The following is a 25,988-nucleotide window of genomic DNA, read 5'->3' as shown; positions in this document are numbered from 1 at the left end:
AATTTTGACTTGGCTTTCAGGGCAGCTCCTTATCCATTCTTTGACCACCGCCTTCTCTCATCTTCTCAGTGGTCACTAGAGACCTTCTGTTGTCTCCTCAAGCACCACTGAATCTGCTTCCTCAGTCTCAGAGATGGTCTTGCCTTCTTCTGTTCACTGAGAAAACTATCTGCTGGGGGTCCCTCAACTTGTATCCATCTTTTTCTTCCCCAAAGGCTCCCTTCTCCTCAGGAATGTCCCTACATCCATTATTTTTCTCTCCATGTCTCCACTCTTCCCCTTTTTCTCATTCCTTCCCTTAGTCTAAATATAAGTTCAAGTCTCTTCCATTATAAAATGAAAGAAACAAAACAAACACGGGAAAGAAAACTGAAACAATTCACATTCTGCATAACCACAGAGTACCTTTAGCTCACCTGACAAAACTTGCCATCATTCCCTGATTTTAAAAAATTCTTTGGTTCAAATTAAAATTTCCCTTATAGTCCCCACATTGTCTTGTATTGCTGTCTGTCAGATCAGGATTCAGTATAGATCACGTGTTTATTTTGTTTTCTGTGTCTCTTATGTCTCTCAACCTGTCCCAACCCCTCTCCCGTCCCTCTTCATTTTTCATGGTATTGGCCAGGTCATCACTTTGTAGAACGTCCCACATTCTGGATTTGTCTGATTATCTCCTTGTGGTGTTCTTCCTTTTGCTCTCTTGTCTCCTATACTTCCCACAGACTAGAATTTGGTCTGAATGCTTGATTGGATGCAGTTAAATACTTTGGGGCATAACGCTTCATGGAGAGTGCTGGGCACTGAGCATCTAAAAGAGGCAGGAGTGTCCGGGAGCCCACTTTTATGGATGCGAAGTGCCATCCCAAGTTAGGGTGGTTACAGCCAGCTCTCCCAGTTGTAAAAGTTTGTGTGTGTGTGTGTCTTTGCACTTAGAAATCTCTGGAAACCATGCAAACAACCCATTCTTCACTCAACTTCCAGCTGATGTTTCTATCTCCGGTGGCATTTCTCCCCGTTGATTGCACCTTCTTCAAACTCCCTTGACTTCCTGGCCCTGTCACCCCAGCTCTTCCCACCTGGCCCATCTTTCTTAGTTTCTATGGTTGGCTGAATAATGGTCCCCTACCTGTATCCACATCCTAATCACTGACACCCACGAATGTACCTTAGATGACAGAAGGGACTTGGCAGGTTTGATCAAGTTAAGGATCTTGTGATAAGGAGATTCTCCATGTGCTCCCATCTTTCTAAGAGGGAGGCAGGAGGATCAGAGTCAGACAGTAGATCAGGAATAGAGAGAAAGAAATTTGAAGATGCTCCTCTGCTGCCCATGAAGATGGTGGAAGGGGACTATGAGCCAAAGAATGTGGGTGGCTTCTGGAAGCCAGGAAAGTCAAGGAAACAGATGCTCTCCTGGAAGCGTCCAGAAGGAATGAAACCCTGCAGACCCATTTGAGACTTTTTTTTTTAATTTATTTTTATTTTTGGCTGTATTGGGTCTTCAGTGCTGCGTGCAGGCTCTCTCTAGTTGCGGCAAGTGGGGCCTACTCTCTAGTTGCTGTGCTCGGGCTTCTCACTGTGTCGGCTCCCCTGGTTGCAGAGCACAGGCTCTAAGGCGCACTGGCTCAGTAGTCATTGCACACTGGCGTAGTTGCCCTGTGGCATGTGGGATCTTCCTGGCAGGGATCTAACCTGGGTTAAGGTGGATTCTTAAACACTGGACCACTAGGGAAGCCCCCATTTTAGACTTCTGACCTCCAGAACTGTAAAGTAATAAATTTGTGTTGCATTAGGCCACTAAATTGTGGTATTTATTACAGCACTAAATTATTACGGCAGCAATAGGAAACTAATACAGTTTCCTTCAGTGATTCTTTTCTTCCACGTCGTCCTGAAATGTCTGTGGTCTCCAAGGTTACTGCTATATCCTCTTCTCTGTGTGCTCCCTCTGGACAATGTAATCAATTCTTGTGGTTTTAACTGTCACCTATAGACTAGAAATTCTCTTGTCTCCCACACCAGGGTAGAAATCAGCACTGCTAAAAACCAGCAGGCTAGAAGTGGGTTCCATGAAGGGAGGTGGGGGCAGAACTGTGATGCTGGGGGAACGGCTCAGGTCACAGGGGTCAGCTCAAGCAAATGATGGGGGTTTCAGAGCAGAAGCAGCCTGGGCTTCCCTGGGTCTGTACTTCCCGAGTGTAGGCCTTGGAGGCTGGCTAGCACATGGGGCAACTTGGGACCAGAGAGGTCACCTTTTTGGGCAGCAACACTGGGCTTTCCCAGGAGTTTTTAAAACCACCGTCAGTTTTGCAAAGAATCTTGAAGGAGGAAAGCTGTACTATGGGTAGACAGGGGAGGGTGTCCTAGGGCTTCCCAAGTGGTGTTAGTGGTAAAGAACCTACCTGCCAATTCAGGAGATGTAAGAGACATGAGTTCAATCCCTGGGTCGGGAAGATCCCCTGGAGAAGGAAATGGCTACCCACTCCAGTATTCTTGCCTGAAGAATCCCATGAACAGAGGAGCCTGGTGGGACAGTCCACAGGGTCACAAAGAGTCAGACACGAATGCAGTGACTTAGCACACATGCACACAGGAGAGGGTGTCCTAGGTGGAGGGACTCACCTTGGCCGGCAGTCAGGCAATTTGCAGGGCACCAACATGTCACAGTAGGACTGTTCCTTCGGCTTTAAGGAAAACTTCTCCCAGGACTAGCTATAAACAAAAGCAGATGGGAGAATGGATAGGGGATGTTAAAGTCAAACTGTGTGGTTCTACTGGGTATATACCCTGAGGAAACCATAATTGAAAAAGACCCATCTACCTCAATGTTCAATGAAGCACTATTTGCAATAGCTAGGACATGGAAGCAACCTAGATGTCCATTGACAGATGAATGGGTAAGGAAGTTGTGGTACATATACACAGTGGAATATTACTCAGCTATAAAAAGGAATGCATTTGAGTCAGTTCTAATGAGGGGGGTGAACCTGGAGCCTATTCTACAGAGTGAAGGAAGTCAGAAAGAGAAAGACAAATATTATATATTAATATGTATATATATATATATATGGAATCTAGAAAGATAGTACTGATGATCCTACTCACAGGGCAGCAAAGGAAACACAGACATAAAGAACAGACTTTTGGACACAGTGGGAGAAGAGTGTGGGATGATTTGAGAAAATAGCACTGAAACATACGCATCACCATGTGTAAAATAGATAGCCAGTGGGAGTTCGCTATATGACGCAGGGAACCCAAAGCTGGTGCTCTCTGACAACCTAGAGGGGTGGGATGCAGGGGGAGATTGGTAGGGGGTTCAAGAGGGATGGGACATATATATACCTATGGCCAATTCATATTGACGTATGGCTGAAACCATCACAATATTGTAAAGTAATTAGCCTCTAATTTAAAAAAAGGAAAGTGAGGTTTATGCGATCTTTTCCAACTAGGGTTCATCTTAGTGCAGCAGAACAACTTTCTTCTTATGAAGGTGAACAGAGGAAAAGGCCTGCAGTCCTAGATCCACCAAAGAGTTGGGGTTTCTCTATACCCAGTATTTTAAACCATGGTTCTGTTGTTGACAGCAGGAAATTGTGTGGCTCAGAATAGCCAACTACAGAAGAGAGGAGACTGGCTTGTGCTTGGAGAGACTTGGCTAGCGCCGAAGTAAGGCCAACCAGCAGCTAGCTCAGCTTCCATTTTACAGTCCCAGGGAGGGCTGGTTTTGCAATGTCAATATTTGGAGTTTGCTTTCTCTCTATTGACCCAACCCCTTAGTAACTCTCAGTTTTCATTCAACTGTGGCTCTTTCCTGCCTGTGCCAGAGGGTGGGTGAGCAACTCCTGCAAGCATAGCACCCTTTGTTGTGTATGAAGAGCTGAAACTTTGATCATGAAAGGGTGGCTCTAGCAGTGCCCATGGCCTTTAAAGTGTCACATCTTCACAGTCTCCAGTTTGTTGCTATGGAGACCTTCCTCATCATGACAATGTCTTTAAAAAATAAAACAAAAAACCCTACATTATTATTTCACAATCTTATGCATTAGATAAGTAGCATTTTAATGTAAGCCATTCTTAAGGTATGAACTAGCGGTGATCAGTGTGAAGTAGACAGGAAGTTCTGGCTGTTTCAGGCATTTAAAAACATTAGTGGGTCACACAAGTACAGGGGCCCGGTGAACCACGATTACCAAAGTTTCCATTTTGGCCTCCTCTCATCAGCCCTGGAGGACTCAGGAGCAGCTTAAGGTGGGCTCTCTTGGAGCAGTACCCATGGGGATACTCAGGCCAGCATTCCCTGACCACATCATCTCTGTTGTCCAACTTTCAGACTCAGGTAAGGGAAGCTCCTCCTATCAGGCTACCAAACCAAAGGTTCCCAAGGATGCTCAGAGATCCTGGTACCAAAAAGTGGCTGTTTTATTAGCCCTCGTGCCACTCAAAATATAATAAATGGGGCTCACACCCTGTGGATGGCATCAAGTACAGTCTCGTCCCCAGATCTTGTAACAGAGCAAGAATCTTAGAGACTGAGGCAATGGAATAATCAGCCTGAGCTGGGAGGCTGTAGCCTCCTGGGAAGTTCTGGGCCTCAGAGACAGAGACACTTGCTCCTTGGAAGAAAAGCTATGACAAACATAGACAGTGTATTAAAGAGCAGAGACATCACTTTGCCAACAAAGGTCCATATAGTCAAAGTTTTCCCAGTAGTCATGTACGGATGTGAGAGTTGGACCATAAAGAAAGCTGAGCACCGAAGAATTGATGCTTTTGAACTGTGATGCTGGAGAAGATTCTTGGGAGTCCCTTGGACTGTAAGGAGATCCAACCAGTCTATCCTAAAGGAAATCAACCCTGAATATTCATTGAGAGGACTGATGCTGAAGCTGAGGCTCCAATACTTTGGCCACCTGATGCAAAGAACCGACTCATTAGAAAAGACCCTGATGCTGGGAAAGATTGAGAGCATGAGGAGAAGGGGACGACAGCGGATGAGAATGTTGGATGGCATCACCAACTCAGTGGACATGAGTTGAGCAAACTCCAGGAGATAGTGAAGGACAGGGAAGCCTGGCGTGCTGCAGTCCACGGGGTCGCAGAGAGTCAGACATGACTGAGCAACTGAACAACAAAGGTCCCCCACCTGGGCTTCCCAGGTGGTGCTAGTGGTAAAGAACCCACCTGCCAACGCAGGAGACACAAGAAATGGGAGCCTGATACCTGGGTTGGGAGGATCCCCTGGAGAAGGTAGTGACAACCCGCTCCAGTATTCTTGCCTGGAGAATCCCTGTGGACAGAGGAGCCTGGTGTACTACAGCCCATGGGGTCGCAGAGTTGGACACGACTGAAGTGACTTGGTTTACACAAGGTCCTCTCCAGCGGTGTCTTCATTCTCTGCCCGTTCCCCCTGACAGCTGCCCCCATCCCCAAAGCAACACTCCTGGGTCATTTGGTCTGAGGCACTAGAGGAAGCCAGGATCAAGAGCAAAGCTGGAGGTTTTCTGGGCAGAGCTCTGCTGGAGAGACCTGCAGTGAGGCCTCTGTGTTGATACCCGGGTTTTTCCTGCAGGACCCTGGGCAGTTATGTAACATTTGTGGGTCTCGGTCTCTTTGTCTTCAAAGTGAGAATAATAATCTCTCTCTAAATTAGAGTCATTTTACGAAATGAAATAGCTGATGCATATAAAATGCTTAGGGTAGTACCTGATACATGTATGTTCTAAACATCATTGCTATTAGCGCATCGACTCCCACACCAGTGACCATGAAGTCTGGTTATTCATTCTCCTGATATATATTTGGATCTACACAGTCAATATATATTTAGGACCAGGTCTTTTTTTTTTTAAGTTATTATTATTTTTTAAAATTTTGGCTGTGCTGGGTCTTCATTGCGCTGCTCAGGGTTTTCCTGTTGCGGAGCTCGGGCTCTGAAGTGCACAGGCTCAGTGGTTGCTTGCAGGTGGGCTAGTTGCTCCAGGGCATGTGGGATCTTAGTTCCCCAACCAGGGAGCAAACCAGTGTCCCCTGCACTGGAAGCCGAATTCTTAACCACTGGACCACCAGGGAAGTCTCAGGGACCTAGTCTTCCTTTAACAATTTCTCCTTCTTTATTACTGGCCTCTTTTCTTCTTCAGTCTTAATTATTTTCAAAGGCACACACTCTTGCATACACAGTCTTATCTTAAACTGCCTTATCATATTTGAAGTAGATGGAGGATCAGTAAAAGAAAGAACCATAATAAATGAAGACTGGGCTGCTTATTCCTCACATGGAAAGACCAAGACATAAGAGGAGACAAATGTCTCACTCAGAGGTCCTCCTACCAGTTAGAGGCAGATCTGTAATTAGAACCACATAGCTGCATGCCTCCTCTCACTTGATGGACCAAGCCAGGCTTCTGATTTGGGGAGTGAAGCCTGGGACCATCTCCATGGTGGTTAAGAGCAGCGATGCACTCGTATTTAGCTCCAACCTCTGTATCAACTCTGGTAGCTCAGCTGGCAAAGAATCTGCCTGCAATGCAGGAGAAAGAAAGAAAGTAAAGTGGCTCAGTCGTGTCCGACTCTTTGTGACTCCATGGACTGTAGCCTACCAGACTCCTCCGTCCATAGGATTCTCCAGGCAAGAATACTGGAGTGGGTTGCCATTTCCTTCTCTAGGGGATCTTCTCAACCCAGGGACTGAACCCAGGTCTCCCGCATTACAGGCAGACAGTTTACCCTCTGAGCCACCAGGACCCGGTTCAATTCCTGGGTCAGGAAGATCCACTAGAGAAGGGATAGGCTACCCACTCCAGTATTCTTGTGCTTCCCTGGTAGCTCAGCTGGTAAAGAATCTGCCCACAATGTCGGAGACCTGGGTTGCATCCCTGGGTTGGGAAGATCCCCTGGAGAAGGAATTGGCTACCCACTCCAGTATTCTGGCCTGGAGAATGCCGTGGACCATACAGTCACAAAAAGTCAGACATAACTGAGCGACTTTCCCTCACTCTGTATCAGCCTGACTTTGTGTTCTAGCCTGCAGGGTTTAGGAAGATCACTTAGCCAAACAGCAGCTTTATCGTTGTTTCTGGAACTCCCAAACTTATGTTGAATCGATGATCTTGTGATCACATGGATTACCACTACACTTCTTCTGCATTACCACATCAATAAATCAAGCAATGTCATTTGGATTTATTGCTAATAGCAGAATAATCACTTCCAAATACATATATACATTTTAGATGTATCTTTGAAGGAAAGATTTCCTTATTTGCTTTGCATGTTGAGATATTTGAGTCAGCAGAAAATAAATGCGTATTTATTATTGCAAGAACAAAACACCATAATAATTAAGAATGCTTGTGCGTTGCTAATTTTCATCCCCAAAAAAGTTATTAACAACTTTTAAGTATTTAAATGGGGAAAACAGGTTGACGATACTGAATATTGTGAGAATGTACTAACTAGATAATTTTAGTAATAACAGTATGTCCTTTTTGAACCAACAAAGGTTTGTAAAAATTGAATAATAGTACAAGGCAGAATAATGGAGAATATAGTCTAAATCAAATCTGTTTAGAGTTGTTTGTGGTACTTAGCAAAATAAGCTGTAAGAATTATATTTCATTTTGGGTAATTTAACTCCACTCAGTCTGTGACTCTCGCTTCTCTCCGGGGCTCAGTAGAAATCAAGTCCCTATTTAGAACTGCAAATTCGCAGCATGGCGATGGCAGAAGGGATCTAGCAGCTGAGAATGCTGAGCAAGATTTAATGAACTGAAATGGCACACCTTTGACACGCACTCAAAATTTTCATAATAAAACGTAGTTACGGTTTCTAATCAAAGTTCAGATTTGCCCTGGTTTCCCAGAATGTCTTCTAGAGTGGTGCTCTATAAGCTTTAGGATTGGCTTTTGCTCAGTTGCAGCTTTGCTCCACAAAGCCTCTCAGCCTGTGTGTTTCGGGCAGCTCTGGACGTTAATGGGAACAGGAGTTTAAGTGACGGAGCGCCCCTTTTCTCTTCCATTCCCTGCTCACCTAGCAGGAAAGGGCCAGGGATTCCTGTCTCATGTAGACAAGAAAGGGGAGCAGAATTTGGCACTCAGATCTCCAGAATCTGGTTCTCAAATCTCACAGTGTGCTCTGGGAAGCAGACTAGAGCTGGATCCAGGGGTGTGTGTGTTTCCTGAGATGTGTTATCCTGTGGCTTTCCTATGGCAAAGGGTTTGGGGACACCAAGTGCCAGAACCCAAAGGTGGGGAGCATGGCTGGTCACCTTCCTGTCATTTCTCCCTCTCCCCTCCCACACACAGTTTGTGAAGTTCGCCAACATTGAGGAGGACACCCCGTCCTACCATCGGAGCTACGATTTCTTCGTGTCTCGCTTCAGTGAGATGTGCCACTCCAGCCACGAGGACTTGGAGATCAAGACTAAGTGAGTATGAGGCAGGAGCATCAGTGGGTCCCCAGAGCTCCCAGCCCGGACTGCGTGTCTAATTTTACTGCATTTACCACAGCTCTGGTGTTGTTGGCAGGGAAAAGGTTCCCAGCGGGACTTAGGCGAGTGCAGGGGCAGAGTTGTGCTCCCAGTACCTGCTTTCTAAAGGAATAGCCTCAAGGGACAGAATACAGAGTGAGGTGTAAGGTCATGGTCCTCTGAGCCCAATCTGAGAGCCAGCCACTCACACACACACACACACACACACACACACACACACACACAAACACCCATGCTCTCTTTTGTTCAGAAGTGCATGCACTTACACACCCCAGAAATATTCCCACTTACCACTCTCCATCAAAATAGTGTGTTAGTGTTCGTCGCTCAGTAGTGTCTGACTCTTTGCAACCCTATGGATTGTAACCTGCCAGGTTCCTCTGTCCGTTGGATTCTCCAAGCAAGAATACTGAAATGGGTTGCCATTCCTTTTTTCAGGGGATCTTCCTGACCCAGGGATTGAATCTGGGTATCCTGCAATGCAGGCGGATTCTTTACTGTCTGAGCCACTAGGGTAGCCCACAAATATACACCCAAAAATAAAAAGCCAAAGTCCTCACATTGGCTGATCCCTGCTGCCCTCCTGACTTCATCTCATCCCCTCTCCTACTGCACATTCCCCTTCAGCCACACAGGCTTCCCTGCTGCCTTGGAAACACACCAGGGACATTCCTGCCACAGGGCCTTTGCACTGTCTGTTCTTCTGCCTGAAATGCTTCTTGTGTGGATCTGTACAGCTCACTCCTTCACCTCTTCCAGGCTTTGCTCAAATATCCCCTTGTCAACAACGCCTTCCCCTGAAAATTCCCACGTACCCCATCCCTTTCTCCCTCACCCTGCTCTGTTTTTATTTTCCCTTCAAACATGTTTCATCATTTGCATATGTCTCTCATTCATTGTCTATCTCTCCCCACTAGAATGTCAGCTCTGTGAGGTCAGGAATCAGTTTCATTCACTGAAGCATGCCAAGTGCCCGGAGAGCAGAAGGCACTCAAGAAATACTTGTTGAGTAAGTGAATGAAGGAGTAAGTGCTTCTCAGATGAACATCTTAAATGACAGAGCACACTTTTACACACACACACGCACACACACTCACACAAAAATACTTCACTCACAGAAATAGACTCGTTGACATAGAAATTAAATCCCTTAAATAACATCACAGAGAAATTCACACAAATATAGGCTGACACAGATAGACAAATCACGACACAGCATCAGGCTGATGAAGCAGTACGCTGGTGCTTTGTGCCAAGCATCGTCCTTGGAACTGAGAGGTGCAAAGGATGAAAAGTAAACCCCTGCCTATGAAGAGTACGTATCACGTCTGGGAGGTGATATGAAACCAAGGAAAAGGAAAAGGGAGGAAGGAAAAGGGCTGAGCCATTCATCTGACAAAGCTTCAGGAGTCGGAGGAGGCAGGGGCTGGGAGGCTGAGGCTGGGTGGCCAACACACCCACAGGAGACCAGTTCTCCATGGCTTTTTTCCGGAACTCAGCTGCTGGCTCCTTCCTGCATCATGTCAGCACCCCAAGGGACCCGGAGTGCCAGATGATGTGTGATGGCAGGGTCAGGGAGCCCCGTGTGCCCTTAATGACAGCTTGCAAACCATGGCTGATGTTCTGGGATGGAGGAACATCAGAACGCAAACCCCTCCATCCCCCAGGCTGCCAGTTCCCAAAGCTTCTGAGCCTCAGGACTGCTCTGGGGCAGGACCCGTGTGACTGGCTGGCAATATCCCGGCTTCCCAGTCTCCCCTCTCTGGAACCAGCCAGGAGGTCCCTGGGGCTGTGCTGCTGCAGTGCCTCTGTGAGGCCGGTGGGGGTCAGGGGAGGAAGGAGTCCCCCTGTTCCCACAGCAGCCAGCTCACTCCAGATGGCTGTGAAGAGACAGAAGCAGGTGAGAAAGAGGCAGAGCGGTAACCAGGTGTGACTGTAAGGGATGCTGATCACACAGGCAGAGCCCTGCTTTGGGAAAGGGAGGGGAGGGGACACTTCTCATGCCGCTCTACACACACACACACACACACACACACACACAATCACATACATGCACACCATTACACTATACACAATTGCATACACAACCACACACATACATACAATGACATCCACACACACAACACAAACCCACGAGTCATTTTGTGTTAGTCACGCAGTCATGTTGGACTCTTTGCGACCCCATGGACTGTAGCCCTCCAGGCTCCTCTGTCCATGGAATTCTCCAGGCAAGAATACTGAGGTGGGTTTCCATGCCCATCTCTAGGGGATCTTCCTGACCCAGGGATTGAACCTGGGTCTCCTGCATGGCAGGCAGATTCTTTACTGTGTGAGCCACCAGGGAAGCCCACACACAATTACACACCCACACACGTACAACCGTGCACATATACACAATCCACAGGAGGAGGGGAGAAGGCGCAGTCACACCATGTCCTGATGGCGTGGACAGCAAAGGAACACTGGGAGAAGGGCGCTGAGGTTTGCTCCTGACAGCTGGGTAGTGCCCTCAGCACCCACAGCCTGGCACCTGCCACCCATGGAAGGGAGGCTGAGGGGTGAGAAGTGATTCTCCCTTCCTCTTGTCTCCCATCCATAACCTCCCTGCATCCCTTCTCCAGGAGCTCACTCCTGGTCCTTTGCAGCCTTTGCAGAGCGCAGAGCTCCCTTCTAAGAACTATCCTTAGGTCTTGTAAATAGGGGTGTGGGGTGTGTGTGTGTGTGTGTGTGTGTGTGTGTAATCCCCTTGGGTTCACACTCTCTAGGTCCCCTGCATGCAGGCAGACCTCCACTGAGCCCATGACAAGGAGCAGTTAAGAAGCTGCTTCTCCTTCAGGCCCAGTCAGTCAGCACCGGGTGCCATGGAATGAAATGTGTTCATGTGTGTAAGGGATTCTGGGGAAATTGAAAGAGTGAATAAAAATTAATTCATAGTCATGAAGAACGAAACCCTGAGTAGAAAATTTTCCACCTCCCAGGCCTGGTTTCCCTGCCAGCCAGACTCTCTTGGGTGGGACAGGAGTCCAGCATGTCTGGGATTTATTTCTGTACTGCACGAGGGAGAACCTTTAACCTGAAGCCAACAATAGTTTAACAGAACTGTATTCCAGTTAATTTTTTCTCCTGAAAGCCTCAGCTCAGAGTGCTGACTGGGGGTCAGGATGAGAGTAGCTGAGTGTTTGCCCAGGGAATCTGTGTCCATTGCCAGCAGCCTAACTGGTCCTGGGCCAAGGCATCTTGGTGCATTAGGCAAATCCCACTACCCATTTATGTTCTCTGGGTTAAAAAGCTCAGCATAGCACCCTGGTGCCTCTCAGTTGTGTCCGACTCTTTGCAACCCCATGGACTATAGCCCGCCAGGCTCCTCTGTCCGTGGGATTCTCCAGGCAAGAATACTGGAGTGGGTAGCCATTCCCTTCTCCAGGGCATCTTCCCGACCCAGGGATTGAACCTTGGCAACAGCACTTAAAACCGAAGTTGAAGTTACAAATGGCAACTAAATGTTTAGAAAAATGGCTCAAGTCCAATAAGGGGTACAGGAGTTGAAATGGCTACAAGATGTGAGGATTTTTCTGAGCTACAAAGTTAGAGCAGTTGTTTAAAATGAAATCCCCAGTGCTGAGGCAGAAACGGTGAGGACAGCCATCTCCTGCAGCTTGTGCGATGGGGGTGGGGGAGGAATCTGGCAAAACTGGGAGCCTTTTATTTCTTATCTTTCGACTCAGTAATTCCATTCACAGCGATGATTTGGAATGTAGTAAAGTCGGACTTGGCTTAGCAACTCCAACTGTGCAATTCAACAACAACAAAGTACTTTATACAAGGATGTCCACTGTAGCATTATTACAGAAGCAAATTTACAAACAACCAATGACCAATAGGAGACTAGTTTAGAAAGTTCTTATAACAGTGTATCAAGTAACCATTCAACATGTTTGTGAGTTTATGATACAGGAAAATGCTTGTAATAGAAAGCTATGGGTGAAAAAAGCCAATACAAATTAGATATGCAGCAGGTTCTTTATTCTATTACATATTATACACAGAAGAAAAGCAGGACACCAAAATGCCAGTGATAATTATCTTTAAGTGGTGATGGCGGGGGATAAATCATCTTTGCACTTTTCTATAATTAGCATGTATTATGTTATAATCTGGAGAAGTCAATGGCACCCCACTCCAGTACTCTTGCCTGGAAAATCCCATGGGTGGAGGAGCCTGGTAGGCTGCAGTCCATGGGGTCGCAAAGAGTCAGACACGACTGAGCAACTTGACTTTCACTTTTCACTTTCATGCATTGGAGAAGGAAATGGCAACCCACTCCAGTGTTCTTGCCTGGAGAATCCCAGGGATGGGAGAGCCTGGTTGGCTGCCATCTATGGGGTCGCACAGAGTCTGACATGACTGAAGTGACTTAGCAGCAGCAGCAGAAGCATGTTATAATCAGAAAAAGGTTTGGTTAAAAAAAGGAACCTCAGGATGAAATAAACAGCCAGGAAAGAGGGCCCCCCTTGCAGAGCCATCCTGTCACCTGGGTCAGCACAGTGGATACTCAGTTCAGTGCAGTTCAGTCACTCAGTCGTGTCCAACTCTTAGCAATCCCATGGACTGCAGCACACCAGGCTTCCCTGTTCATCACCACCTCCCGGAGCTTGCTCAAACTCATGTCCATTGAGTCAGTGATGCCATCCAACCATCTATCCTCTGTCATCCCCTTCTCCTCCTGCCTTCAATCTTTTCCAGCATCAGGGTCTTTTCCAGTGAGTCAGTTCTTCGAATCAGGTGACCAAAGTATTGGAGTTTCAGCTTTAGCATCAGTCCTTCCAGTGAATATTTAGGACTGATATCCTTTAGGATTGACCAGTTTGATCTCCTTGCAGTCCAAGGGACTCTCAAGAGTTTTCTCCAACGCCACAGTTCAAAAGCATCAATTCTTTGGCTCTCAGCTTTCTTTATAGTCCAACTCTTCACATCCATACATGACTACTGGGAAAACCATAGCTTTGACTAGATGGACCTTTGTCAGCAAAGTAATATCTCTGCTTTTTAATATGTTGCCTAGGTTGGTCATAGCTTTTCTCCCAAGAAGCAAGCATCTTTTAATTTCATGGCTGCAGTCACCATCTGCAGTGAATTTGGAGCCAAAAAAAATAGTCCTTCACTGTTTCCATCGTTTCCTCATCTATTTGCCATGAAGTGATGGGACTGGATGCCATGATCTTAGTCTTCTGAATGTTGGGTTTTAAGCCAACTTTTTCACTCTCCTCTTTCACTTTCATCAAGAGGCTCTTTAGTTCTTTTTCACTTTTTGCCATAAGGGTGGTGTCATCTGCATGTCTGAGGTTATTGATATGTCTCCCAGCAGTCGTGATCCAGCTTGTGCTTCATGCAGCCCAGCATTTCGCATGATGTACTCTGAATATAAGTTAAATAAGAAGGGTGACAATATGCAGCCTTGATGTACTCCTTTCTCAATTTGGAACCAGTCCATTGTTCCATGTCTGGTTCTAACTGTTGCTTCTTGACCTGCACACAGATTTCTCAGGAGGCAGGTAAGGTGGTCTGGTATTCCCATCTCTTGAAGAATTTTCCACAGTTTGTTGTGATCCAAACAGTCAAAGGCTTTGGCACAGTAAATAAAGCAGAAATAGATGTTTTTCTGGAACTCTCTTACTTTTTCCATGATCCAGCGGATGTTGGCAATTTGATCTCTGGTTCCTCTGCCTTTTCTAAATCCAGCTTGAACATCTGGAATTTCACAGTTCACGTACTGTTGAATCCTGGCTTGGAGAATTTTGAGCATTACTTTGATAGTGTGTGAGAGGAGTGCAATTGTGTGGTAGTTTGAACATTTTTTAGCATTGCCCTTCTTTGGCATTGGAATGAAAACTGACCTTTTCCAGTCCTGTGGCCACTGCTGAGTTTTATAAATTTGCTGGCATGTTGAGTGCAGCACTTTCACAGCATCATCTTTTAGGATTTGAAATAGCTCAACTGGAATTCCATCACCTCCACTAGCTTTGTTCATAGTGATGCTTCCTAAGGCCCACTTGACTTCACATTCCAGGATGTCTGGCTCTAGGTGCATGATCACACCATTGTGGTTATCTGGGTCATGAAGATCTTTTTTGTACAGTTCTTCTGTGTATTATTACCACCTCTTAATATTGCCCTGCTTCATTTTGTACTCCAAGGCCAAATTTGCCTGTGACTCCAGGTATCTCTTGATTTCCTACTTTTGCATTCCAGTTCAGTTCAGTTCAGTTGCTCAGTTGTGTTTGACTCTTTGTGACCCCATGAATCACAGCACGCCAGGCCTCCCTGTCCATCATCAAGTCCCAGAGTTCACTCAAACTCATGTCCATCGAGTCGGTGATGCCATCCAGCCATCTCATCCTCTGTCATCCCCTTCTCCTCCTGCCCCCAATCCCTCCCAGCATCAGAGTCTTTTCCAATGAGTCAATTCTTCGCATGAGGTGGCCAAAGTACTGGAGTTTCAGCTTCAGCATCATTCCTTCCAAAGAAATCCCAGGGCTGATCTCCTTCAGAATGGACTGGTTGGATCTCCTTGCAGTCCAAGGGACTCTCAAGAATCTTCTCCAACACCACAGTTTAAAAGCATCAATTCTTCTGTGCACTCAGCCTTCTTCACAGTCCAACTCTCACATCCATACATGACCACAGGAAAAACCATAGCCTTGACTAGACGAACTTTTGTTCATCTAGCAAAGTAATGTCTCTGCTTTTTAATATGCTATCTAGGTTGGTCATAACTTTCCTCCCAAGGAGTGTCTTTTAATTTCATGGCTGCAATCACCACCTGCAGTGATTTTGGAGCCCCAAAAAATAAAGTCTGACACTGTTTCCACTGTTTCCCCATCTATTTCCCATGACGTGATGGGACCGGATGCCATGATCTTCGTTTTCTGAATGTTGAACTTGAAGCCAACTTTTTCACTCTCCACTTTCACTTTCATCAAGAGGCTTTTTAGTTCTTCTTCACTTTCTGCCATAAGGGTGGTGTCATCTGCATATCTGAGGTGATTGATATTTCTCCCGGCAATCTTGATTCCAGCTTGTGTTTCTTCCAGTCCAGCGTTTCTCATGATGTACTCTGCATATAAGTTAAATAAACAGGGTGACAATATACAGCCTTGATGTACTCCTTTTCCTATTTGGAACCAGTCTGTTGTTCCATGTCCAGTTCTAACTGTTGCTTCCTGACCTGCATACAAATTTCTCAAGAGGCAGATCAGGTGGTCTGGTATTCCCATCTCTTTCAGTTTTTTGCATTCCAGTCCCCTATAATGAAAAGGATATCTTTTTATAACTTTTGCATTCCAGTCCCCTATAATGAAAAGGATATCTTTTTATAACTTTTGCATTCCAGTCCCCTATAATGAAAAGGATATCTTTTTTTGGTGTTAGTTCTAGTCTTGTAGGTCTTCATAGAACTGTTCAACTTCAGTTTCTTCAGCATTACTGGTCGGGGCATAAACTTGGATTACTGTGATATTGAGTGGTTTGCCTTGGAAACGAACAGAGATCATTCTGTTGTTTTTGAGATTGCATCCAAGTACTGAATTTCGGACTCTTATTGACTATGATGGCTACTCCATTGCTTCCCTTGTGGCTCAGCTGGTAAGGAATTCGCCTACAATGGAGACCTGGGTTTGATCCCTGGGTTGGGAAGATCCCCTGAAGAAGGGAAAGGCTACTCACTTCAGTATTCTGGCCTGGAGAATTCCATGGGGTCACAAAGAGTGGGACTTGACTGAGTGACTTTCACTTTCATCGGAGACTGGATCTGTGCAAAAGGGGTCCCCTGTATGCTGTTACTCATGTGTCCTCTGATTTCTCAGCCAGCTTAGTCCCAGCCAAGACCCCCTTGTGCCCGAGAGCCTGACAGCTCTGTGCCTCCTCCTCCAGATCCCTTCCCCCTGTAAGTTGCCCTCAGCCCTATTTTCTGCCTTGTCAGTTCTTGGCAGCCCTTTGGGCTCTTATATCTCAGTCTCAAGGTGGAGAAAACCCAGCTGGGTACTAAGAAGCCTGGAGAAAACTGGCACCCTAGAGATGAAACCTGGGTGGTACAGGGCAAGGGCAGTCTAGGAATCTCCAAGACAAGCTGGAAGACATGGCTTTCAGGCAGCCAGCCAGGAGGCCCAGTCACACAAAGAGTAGAAGGTGGGCTCCCCTCTGCCTTTATGGGCATCTGTAAACCCCTCGCTGTGCTCCCCTCCTTGTCACAGAAGCTGGACTTACCAAGGTTTGCAGATGTCATGGCCCCTGTTTCCCTTTTCTTTACAGAATCCGAATGTCGGGCATCAAAGGTCTACAAGGGGTGGTGAGGAAGACGGTGAATGACGAGCTGCAGGCCAATATCTGGGACCCACAGCACATGGACAAGATCGTGCCGTCGCTGCTTTTCAACCTGCAACACGTGGAGGAGGCAGAGAGGTGAGCAGGCAAGGGAGCGGCTTGCATGGCCACTCTGCAGCCCTCTCAGGGTGCTCGGCAACCATACACCTGGGGCCGGTTGGTAAAACCCAGCTCCAAGGCCAGGGATCTTGGCGTTTGTGGCCTGTTCCATAGTGCATCCAAAGCTGGTTCCTTGGGAACATTGGCTCTGGCCTTCTGCCAGCCCTCTGTACCCCTTAAGGTCTGCGTTCCTGAAGGAAAAGCAGGGATGGTGCTGGGCTCCCTGGGGTGAGTGTGTGCTAAACATAAAGAACCAAGAGTTGGGTTTCCTTGGTCTTTCAAGAAGCAGCAGAACAAGGAGGTTTTTAAATGCCAAAAGAACCCGATGGTGGGAGTTAGGGCAAGAGGAGAAGCAGGTGGCCGAGGATGAGATGGTTAGATAGCATCACTGACTCAATGGACGTGAGTTTGAGCAAACTCCGGGAGATAGTGAAGGACAGAGGAGCCTAGTGTGCTGCAGTTGATGGTGTTGCAAAGAGTCAGACTGGGCTTAGCAACTGAACAACACGATTCAATTTGCTGAGGAGGGCCCTTCTTCTCCCTCACTTCCTAATGGTGTTTCAGGTCCTTAAAAAATGCCCACCAGCCAGCAGCCACTTGACATGAACTCCAGATATTAGATTTTAATCTGGGAACCCCCAGACATGAATTCATCCTGCTCATGCCACTTGCTCTTCCCCTCTGTGAAATGGGATAGAGAGAAAGGTTCCTGGTGCTGTCCACCTCCGCTGTGCATGACAACCAAGTGAAGATGATCTGAGTTCCCCACTTTCTTTCCATTGATACTGCGTAAATAGAGCTGGTTGGGAAATTTAGTATGCCCTCTGGTGGTGGTTCCTGGAATAGCATTATCTCTGACAAGCTCCTTGGTGGTCTCAGGATGAGGAATCCTGGGACTCCTGTCCAGATCTGAGCTCACTCCCTGTGACTCGGGTACCACGAGTCACACCCAAGCCAGCACCCGTTTTTCCCTCCTGAGCCTTTCTTTTTTTCCCTCCTGCTTTTTGCCCACGCTCCTCTCTCCCCTTTGCTTTTGCTTTGTCCAACTCTGCTTGCATCCCTCTCTTCTTATCTCATCTCTTGTCCCTTCCAAAGCCTTGGGGGAGTGGAGATACGTGTGGTCTGCACCTCCCCAGGTCCATGGTGCTCAAAGCACCTTCCTTCCCACAGAGACCCATCAGGCCTGTCCCTAGGGTGTCCAGAAAAAGAACTTTATCCGTCTTCCCACCATCTTCCTCCACTCTGGGCTTCCTTACCCCATTTAACTTCTGAGAGCCTAGCCATCTCCCTGTGACCTCGCACAGCCTACATCAAGTTCCTACTTGTCCTCCTGGGTCTGTTTGCATGAGGGAAGCACAGAAAGCCTGCACAAAGCTGACTCTCAGCCTGTGCATTCCATCCTTCTTCACCCACGGGCTGTGTGTTTCCGCAGCCGGTCCCCCTCCCCTCTCCAAGCACCAGAGAAGGAGAAAGAGAACCCGGCAGAGCTCGCCGAGAGGTGCCTCCGGGAACTGCTGGGCCGGGCTGCCTTTGGCAACATCAAAAACGCCATCAAGCCTGTTCTCATGTGAGTGTTCCCCTCCCTCGCCCCCCGGCCTCCAGCTTTGAACCGTTTCAGGTCCGGCACCTCCTTGCTAACTCGGGAGGAGGGGCCTGTCACAGTTGAGGGGCTGCGGCCAAGTTGGTCCCTTCTCTGTGCCCACGTTCTTCTGCACTGTGGCATCAAAAGCTACCACGTAGTGGCCAAGCACAGTTTTGGGGAGACGAGTTGGCAGGAGGAGTCCCAAGGCTAAAGGAAGGCGCTCGGCTTCATTCCTGAGTCCACAGCCACAGCCCCTGTTCTCAGCTTCTCGTGCTTCTCTCACCGGCACCTGAAAGCCCTTGCTACTTACCTGGAAGCTTCGAGAGGGACTGGGTCTCTCAGGACGGGTTATGTTCCCACCAAGCTTCTCCTCCTCCTTTGCATCACCTGCATTTCATAGTTACTCTCCACGTTTTCTCCCTCACAGCCATCTGGATAACCATTCTCTTTGGGAACCCAAGGTGTTCGCCATCCGTTGCTTTAAAATCATCATGTACTCAATTCAGGTATGATGGTTCTCCAGGTTCATCTTGTCCCCTTGGCCAAGGGTATCCCTGGGAGCAGGATGGTGCACACCTGGAGAAAACCAGCCCCTAGTCGTCTGAACTGGTGCTGCTTGACCTAGTCGTGGAGAAGGACTGGTTTAAAACATTTTATTTCTAATATGTCACAGACTTATACTTTATAAAACACAAAAAGAATTCCTGGAAAAAGTAAGTGAAAACCTCATGCTAAATACAAGCCCACAGACCGTAACTGGCTGCCATGGCTTTGTCAGATTGCTTACTCAACACTTACTCTCAATTTCTGTCCTTAGCTCAATGTAAATGGGCATCAGACAGATCTTGAATTGGTACCAGACCATGGGCCACACTTTGAGCAGCACTGGACTAAACCATGTGACTGCTTGTGGCACTTACTTTAAGATCTGGCACCTGGGGGAAATGAAAAGGAAGACAGTATTTTTAAACTGACTTTTGACCCACTTGAAGTGCAAGGGCCCAGGAAATACATGGAAATCCAAGTCTTCATTGGGATTTGACTCAGCTCCTTCTTGGACCAAGAAGTGGGGAGAGATTCAGGAAGAGGAGCCAGGGTATCTGGGCGCCACCTCTAGTGCCCGCTAGCTTTGGGACCTCACTTTTTGTCCACACAACTTTGGGTCCTCCTGGAGGGCTCAGAGGCCACGTGGGGGGTTGCTGTTTGGGGACCAGCACGTCTTCCTCCCCCCCAGCCGCAGCACTCCCACCTGGTTATCCAGCAGCTCCTGAGCCACCTGGATGCCAACAGCCGCAGCGCGGCCACGGTGCGAGCGGGCATCGTGGAGGTCCTGTCAGAAGCTGCCGTCATCGCTGCCACCGGCTCTGTGGGTAAGGGGGGATCTTGAGCGGAATGGGGGCTGGAAACCCCCTCAAGGACGAAGAACTGCCCTTAGCGGTGAGCTGTCCCTCCTTCCAGAAAAGCGCAAGGGTAGAGAGGTGTCAGAGCGGTTATCCTCAGGAGGAGAAATCAGCCGGGGAAGGTGGCGGGGCACAGGAAGCCCCTGGCTGGAAGTGGGCCTGGGCTTGCCCGGTAAGCCTGGGCAGGGGACAGTGAGCCAGGAGTGCCAGCCCCAGATGTCAGGTCTCCCACCTGCTGCGCTCAGGGCCCACGGTGCTGGAGATGTTCAACACTCTGCTGAGGCAGCTGCGGCTCAGTATCGACTACGTTCTGACCGGGAGCTACGACGGGGCCATCAGCCTCGGCACCAAGATCATCAAGGAACACGAAGAGCGCATGTTCCAGGAGGCAGTCATCAAGACCATAGGTGGGCCCCGGGAGAGGTGGGGCCCGGGAGGGCCCCGGGAGAGGTGGGGCCCGGGAGGGCTCCCGGGCCAGACCTGCTGAAGGAGGGGCAGATGGGCGGTCCCCATTCCCCCAAGGATGTTAGTCCCTGGCGTTGTAGGTTTGTCATCCACTCAACGTCGCGTTACGGCTTCCCTGGTAGCTCAGCTGGTAAAGAATCCGCCTACAGTGCAGGAGACCTGGGTTCGATCCCTGGGTTGGGGAAGATCCCCTGGAGAAGGTCATGGCAGCCCATTCCAGTATTCTTGCCTGGAGAATCCCCATGGACAGAGGAGCCTGGAGGGCTGCTGTCCACGGGGTCGAAAAGAGTCGGACACAGCTGAGCGACTAAGCACGCATGCTCGAACTTCGTGTTAATGCACGGACACTGGAAGAAGTGGAGTTAGCCCACAGTGCACGCAGCTCACAGTGTCCCTGGGGCCAGGCCTGAGTTAGATCACAGAACAATGTCCCTGGGTTTCTCAGCCTGGAGTTCAGATCAGAGGCTAAGAGAGGCGAACTCTTCTTGCACCCCAGTCCCCATTAGGCCTGCCTGATCCTTCCACGTTTGAGCGATTGGAGGGGTTCAGTTCAGTTCAGTTCAGTTCCTCAGTCGTGTCCGACTCTTTGTGACCCCATGAACCACAGCACACCAGGCCTCGCTGTCCATCACCAACTCCTGGAGTTCACCCAAACTCGTGTCCATTGAGTCGGTGATACCATCCAACCATCTCATCTTCTGTTGTCCCCTTCTCCTCCTGCTCTCAATCTTCCCCAGCATCAGGGTCTTTTCAAATGAGTCAGCTCTTCGCATGAGGTGGCCAAAGTATTGGAGGGGAGGTGACAGAAAGAAAGACAAAAGGAAGGAAAGAGGACAGGGAGAAAGCTATGGGTATGCACATGGATACTCTGAAGTCCACACGTGATTGTAAGGGCTCAGAGTCTCCCTGTTCCAGTGCCACTGGAGCGTCCCCTCTAGGTCCCACACCTTCACCACAGCCACGGGAATAACAGGTCAAGGGATAGGAGCCTGGAAGAGTCAGCTGGCACTCCTCACAGTTGTCTGTTAGGCTGAAAGGCTGAGCAGGGACCCCCCGCGGCTGCCGGCCTTACCAGAGCCAACCCTCTCCTCTGTCATTTCCCCGCAGGCTCCTTTGCCAGCACATTGCCTACTTACCAGCGCTCCGAGGTGATCCTCTTCATCATGAGCAAGGTTCCGCTGCCTTCCCTGCACCACCCCATGGAGACGGGGAGGACTGGGTGAGTCTACCCTGCCTTCTTCTCCCTTCTTGGATTCCACCGACTCCCCTTCCCACGTTTCTGGGCTCTCTCCCTTCTCCACCTCAACTTTCCTAGTTCTGCCCTTACATATATTCTCTCATTCTGCTCTCAGATCCCTCCACAGCCTCTCGTGGGCCTTTGGATCCTAAGTAACTCCACTGACTGTCCCATCAGTAACAATCGCCCACCTTGAGGGGTGTGTGTGCGCTAAGTCGCTTCCGTCATGTGCTACTCTTTGTGACCCCATGGACTGTAGCCCACCAGGCTTCTCTGTCCATGGAGATTCTCCAGGCAAGAATACTGGAGTGGGTTGCCATGCTCTTCTCCAGGGGATCTTCCCGACCCAGGGATTGAACCTGCATCTCTTTATGTCTCCTGCGCTGACAGGCTGGTTCTTTACCACTAGCTGGTCAGCGTCCTTCCTCTGGAAGTCACTGTCCTGGGTAGCCCAACAAGTTTAGCCTCATGGAGAATCTAATCACAAGAAAGAACTGGGCACACAAGTGTGGGGTTTTCTGTATCTGTACCACCATCCTGGTGATCATCTGTATCTCTGATCTATAGGGAGAACAGGAACCGACTGACCCAGATTATGCTGCTGAAATCCCTCCTTCAGGTAAGCCTCTCTTGTCCCTGTTCCTGCTCTGCCTCTGCAGGAGGCAGCTCCTTCCAAGGGACCAAGAGAAGGCTACCACTTTCTGTTGTGCAGGTTGCACACTGCACAAACATGCCCAGCCAAAGGGGTGAGTGGGGGACTGAATCTAACCTGTGTACCACTCACTAGGCAGGCTGGGAACCCACAAGACGGGGTTATCCAGAGCAGGCAGGACACCTGTTTCTAACTTTCACAAAGGTACCTTCTCAGCTACTGATGGTCTTGTCACTCAAGCCTTATCTCTGTATTGAGATGGAATCTACTGGTCCCTGCCCTTTCTCCTTCCAAGTAACTCACCAGGTCCCCTCCACCTGTTTCTCCCTTGGCATTTATGCCCACCTCAGTCTCCCAGTCACCATCTTTCCCTTTATCAGTTTTTTAAAAATAATAACTATAATTATTTTAGGTAATTTAATTTTAAAATTATTTAAAAAAATTTTTTTGGCCATGCAATGTGGCTTGCAAGATTTTAGTTCCCTCACCAGGGATTGAACCCGGGACCCAAAAGTGAAAGTGCCAAGTGCTAACTAACCACTGGACCGCCAGGGAATCTCCACCCCCACCCTCCACTTAGCAATATTTTTGCATTTGTCTTCTTTCCATCTTTGCAGCCATCACTGGAGCCTAGATTTATTGTTCTCAAATGCCATTCCCGTGACCAACTTGTTTAATATAGAGAGTCCCTAGAGACTTTGAACCATCAGTTTGAGTGAGGTCCTAGAATGTGTATTTGTTAACAAGTGCCTCAGGTATTTTTGTGAACAGCCCTGGCCTAAATTCTGGACATTTCACAACTAGATTACTCTCTTGGTTTCTCCCTCCCTCCTTGCTGCTGCTGCTGCTGCTGCTAAGTCGCTTCAGTCGTGTCCAACTCTGTGCGACCCCATAGACAGCAGCCCACCAGGCTTCCCCATCCCTGAGATTCTCCAGGCAAGAACACTGGAGTGGGTTGCCATTTCCTTCTCCAAAGCATGAAAGTGAAAAATGAAAGTGAAGTCACTCAGTCGTGTCCGACTCCTAGTGACCCCATGGACTGCAGCCTACCAGGCTCCTCCATCCATGGCATTTGCCAGGCAAGAGTACTGGAGCGGGTTGCCATTGCCTTCTCCCCCTCCCTCCTTACCTATCTTAAACTCAACCAAGAAGAATTTTCTAGAAATGTTGTTCCTCATGGATTGCTCCTTGTTAAAGAGTCGATCTCAGTTTCCAATTGATGTACATCCAGATGTCAAACTTCTCAGATTGAAATTGGAAGGCCCTCCGTACCTATTCCCTCCCTAGAACCTCCATGTCACCCCTCAACCTGTCTCTGTGCTAACCATGCTAGCCGGCACAGCCCCCTTGCTCCTGATCCCCTCGCTTCCATGCCCCCTTCCCAGCCCACACCTTTCATGTCACCCCTTATTATAAAGGCTTTTCCTACTGACACCCACATCTGGCTACCTCCTTGGTCTATGTATTCCTACCATTTCTTTGCTGAGTTTACCCTCGTTAATTTGTACCCAGCATCTTACCAAGGTGATGGTTGGGGACACACCTTAAATACATCCCCCTTCAGTGAACACTGATGCCACCAGGCTTTACCAGAGCCTCAAGGGCCTGCTGAATCATCAAAGGCATTGTTTTGCAATATGGACTTAACAATAAATCTGTTTGGCTGCTTTTTGACAACATCAGGGATGAGATATCTCAGTATGCCAACAGGCTTTAATCCAAAGACCACCATCATGGCCTAGCTAGAAGAGGTGTAAACAAACTCTATGTGTGTTCTCTGACTGTGACTATGTCTGTGGGTTCTAATTTGTCAGCCCAGCTGTAAGTTCTTCCACTATCTCTCCTTTTCTTTGTGGCTGTCCATGCTCCTGATGAAGTGCGTTTATGGTGAACGTTCACCGTGTATGCCTTAATGGGTTGGAACTTTAGGTTCAGATACTCTCTGGCTTCTTGCTCCCCTCCAGTGCTCATCCTCTGGCTTGCTTTTAGCAGCTTAATGTCCCTGGATACTGTCCCCATCTGCTCAGCTACACTGATCTGAGCAGGTCGCCTCAGTAGATGTTGAAGGGTTCCCCAAAGCTGCCTACGGTGAAGGACAGGGGGGAGTTGGACTAGGAGATGTTTAAAGATGGATGCTCGGGACCCAGCTCCTGCTGTCTGCTTCTCCATCTCCTCACTGCTGCCAGGAGGACCGGTGTTCCTAGGCATGCGATCCCAGGCTCCCTTGCAGGTATCCACTGGCTTCCAGAGCAACAACATGATGTCAGCTTTGCCCAGCAACTTCCTTGACCGCCTTCTCTCTACCGCCCTCATGGAGGACGCAGAGATCCGTCTCTTCGTTCTAGAGATTCTCATCAGTTTCATTGATCGTCATGGCAACCGTCACAAGTTCTCTACCATCAGGTGAACTTAGGGTCTCCCCACCCCCACAATTTGATATGTGATGGGGGAGAAGGCTCCCATTAGGGTCTCACCCTCAGGTGGGAGGACAATGCAGATCTTCAGTGGGGACCCCTCACCAGGGAGTTGACCATGGACATGGACCCAGGGTTCTTTCGAGGGAAGGAGACTGAAAGGGGGCTTATGTCTAAGGGAGCAAGGGAGGGAGTGGAGATTTGGGAGTTAAAGAGCAGGTACTCACAGGAGCTCTTTGGTAGGAAGGGAAGAAGAGGATGCAGGGTTATCAGTAGAGTGGGGGCTGAAAGGGAGGAAAGAAAGTGAGGAAGAAGGTAATCTGGATCAGTATTTAAGAAAAAATGAGACAGGAGCTTGAGAACTTGAGAGAAAGTGGCGATCAGGCTAAGAACCAGGGTGGGAGGACACAGGGAGACATTGATACAACTAAGGACGGGGGCAGGGCCCAGTGATACCACGCGAGCCCTGCTGGCCTCACACCAGGGCTCAGGTGACCCCTCACTTCCCCTCGCAGCACCCTCAGTGACATCTCTGTCCTGAAGCTGAAAGTGGACAAGTGCTCCCGGCAGGACACCATCTTCATGAAGAAGGTTAGCAAGCATGACCTCAAGACACAATGAAACCTGGGTGGGTCAGGCCCTGTGGACCCCAGCCTTCCAGCCCCCAAGTCACCACTGGCCATGCCTAAAAAGCCCACTTCCTGCTCTCTGACTATGATTAGTCAGGATGACCAGCCGACCCCTCTAGGGGATCAAGCCCCCAGGTGATACTCATCCCAAGCCAGAGGAGGACCATCGCTTGACCGTCTTCCCCTGTGTTTGGGCAGCAGCTTTTGTCGTTAGTTTCACTGGCCCCACCTTCCCTAAGCACATATTCCTGCCTGTACTCCATTCCACTGGGGTCTGCTTTAAAGGTATCCTGTCCCTGAGGGCAGAGAGAGGGGTACAGGAGGAAGGAGGTGGAGCTACATCACCCACTTCAGACTGCTCTTCCATGCCCCTGGCCTCTCCTGTGGCCATCCACCATGGCCTTGCTCCCACCCTCACCCACTTCTCCAGCACTCCCAGCAGCTCTACAGACACATCTACCTGAGCTGTAAGGAGGAAACGAACATACATAAGCACTACGAGGCGCTCTACGGCCTGCTGGCACTCATCAGCATCGAGCTGGCCAACGAGGAGGTGGTGGTGGACCTCATCCGCCTGGTGCTGGCCGTCCAGGTGGGGCCTGGTGTGGGCAGGACACAGAGGTTAGGTTCAGGGGA

General features: G+C 48.7%; 1 protein-coding gene across 3 annotated transcripts in view; it reads left to right on the top strand.

Annotated features, from left to right (window-relative positions):
- Nucleotides 1-25,988, top strand: part of EFR3B (EFR3 homolog B) — a 98,167-nt gene that overhangs the window by 56,786 nt on the left and 15,393 nt on the right. Inside the window, exons 5-15 of one of the 3 annotated variants that reach the window (XM_027555920.1) lie at nucleotides 8,311-8,432; nucleotides 16,803-16,952; nucleotides 18,406-18,540; nucleotides 18,983-19,061; nucleotides 19,820-19,925; nucleotides 20,201-20,362; nucleotides 21,528-21,639; nucleotides 22,225-22,276; nucleotides 24,540-24,712; nucleotides 25,239-25,314; nucleotides 25,783-25,944. In XM_027555920.1, the coding sequence (XP_027411721.1) occupies nucleotides 8,311-8,432; nucleotides 16,803-16,952; nucleotides 18,406-18,540; nucleotides 18,983-19,061; nucleotides 19,820-19,925; nucleotides 20,201-20,362; nucleotides 21,528-21,639; nucleotides 22,225-22,276; nucleotides 24,540-24,712; nucleotides 25,239-25,314; nucleotides 25,783-25,944 (1,329 nt within the window). Of the gene's footprint in view, nucleotides 1-8,310; nucleotides 8,433-16,802; nucleotides 16,953-18,405; nucleotides 18,541-18,982; nucleotides 19,062-19,789; nucleotides 19,926-20,200; nucleotides 20,363-21,527; nucleotides 21,640-22,224; nucleotides 22,277-24,539; nucleotides 24,713-25,238; nucleotides 25,315-25,782; nucleotides 25,945-25,988 lie in introns of all 3 variants that reach the window. The other 2 variants (XM_027555919.1, XM_027555918.1) reach the window with 2 other exon arrangements.

This window comes from Bos indicus x Bos taurus, chromosome 11 (assembly GCF_003369695.1).
Source record: "Bos indicus x Bos taurus breed Angus x Brahman F1 hybrid chromosome 11, Bos_hybrid_MaternalHap_v2.0, whole genome shotgun sequence".
NCBI classification, from domain to species: Eukaryota; Metazoa; Chordata; class Mammalia; order Artiodactyla; family Bovidae; genus Bos; species Bos indicus x Bos taurus.
The sequence above is the reverse complement of the archived record's forward strand: the minus strand, read 5'-3'. Positions and strand labels throughout refer to the sequence as shown.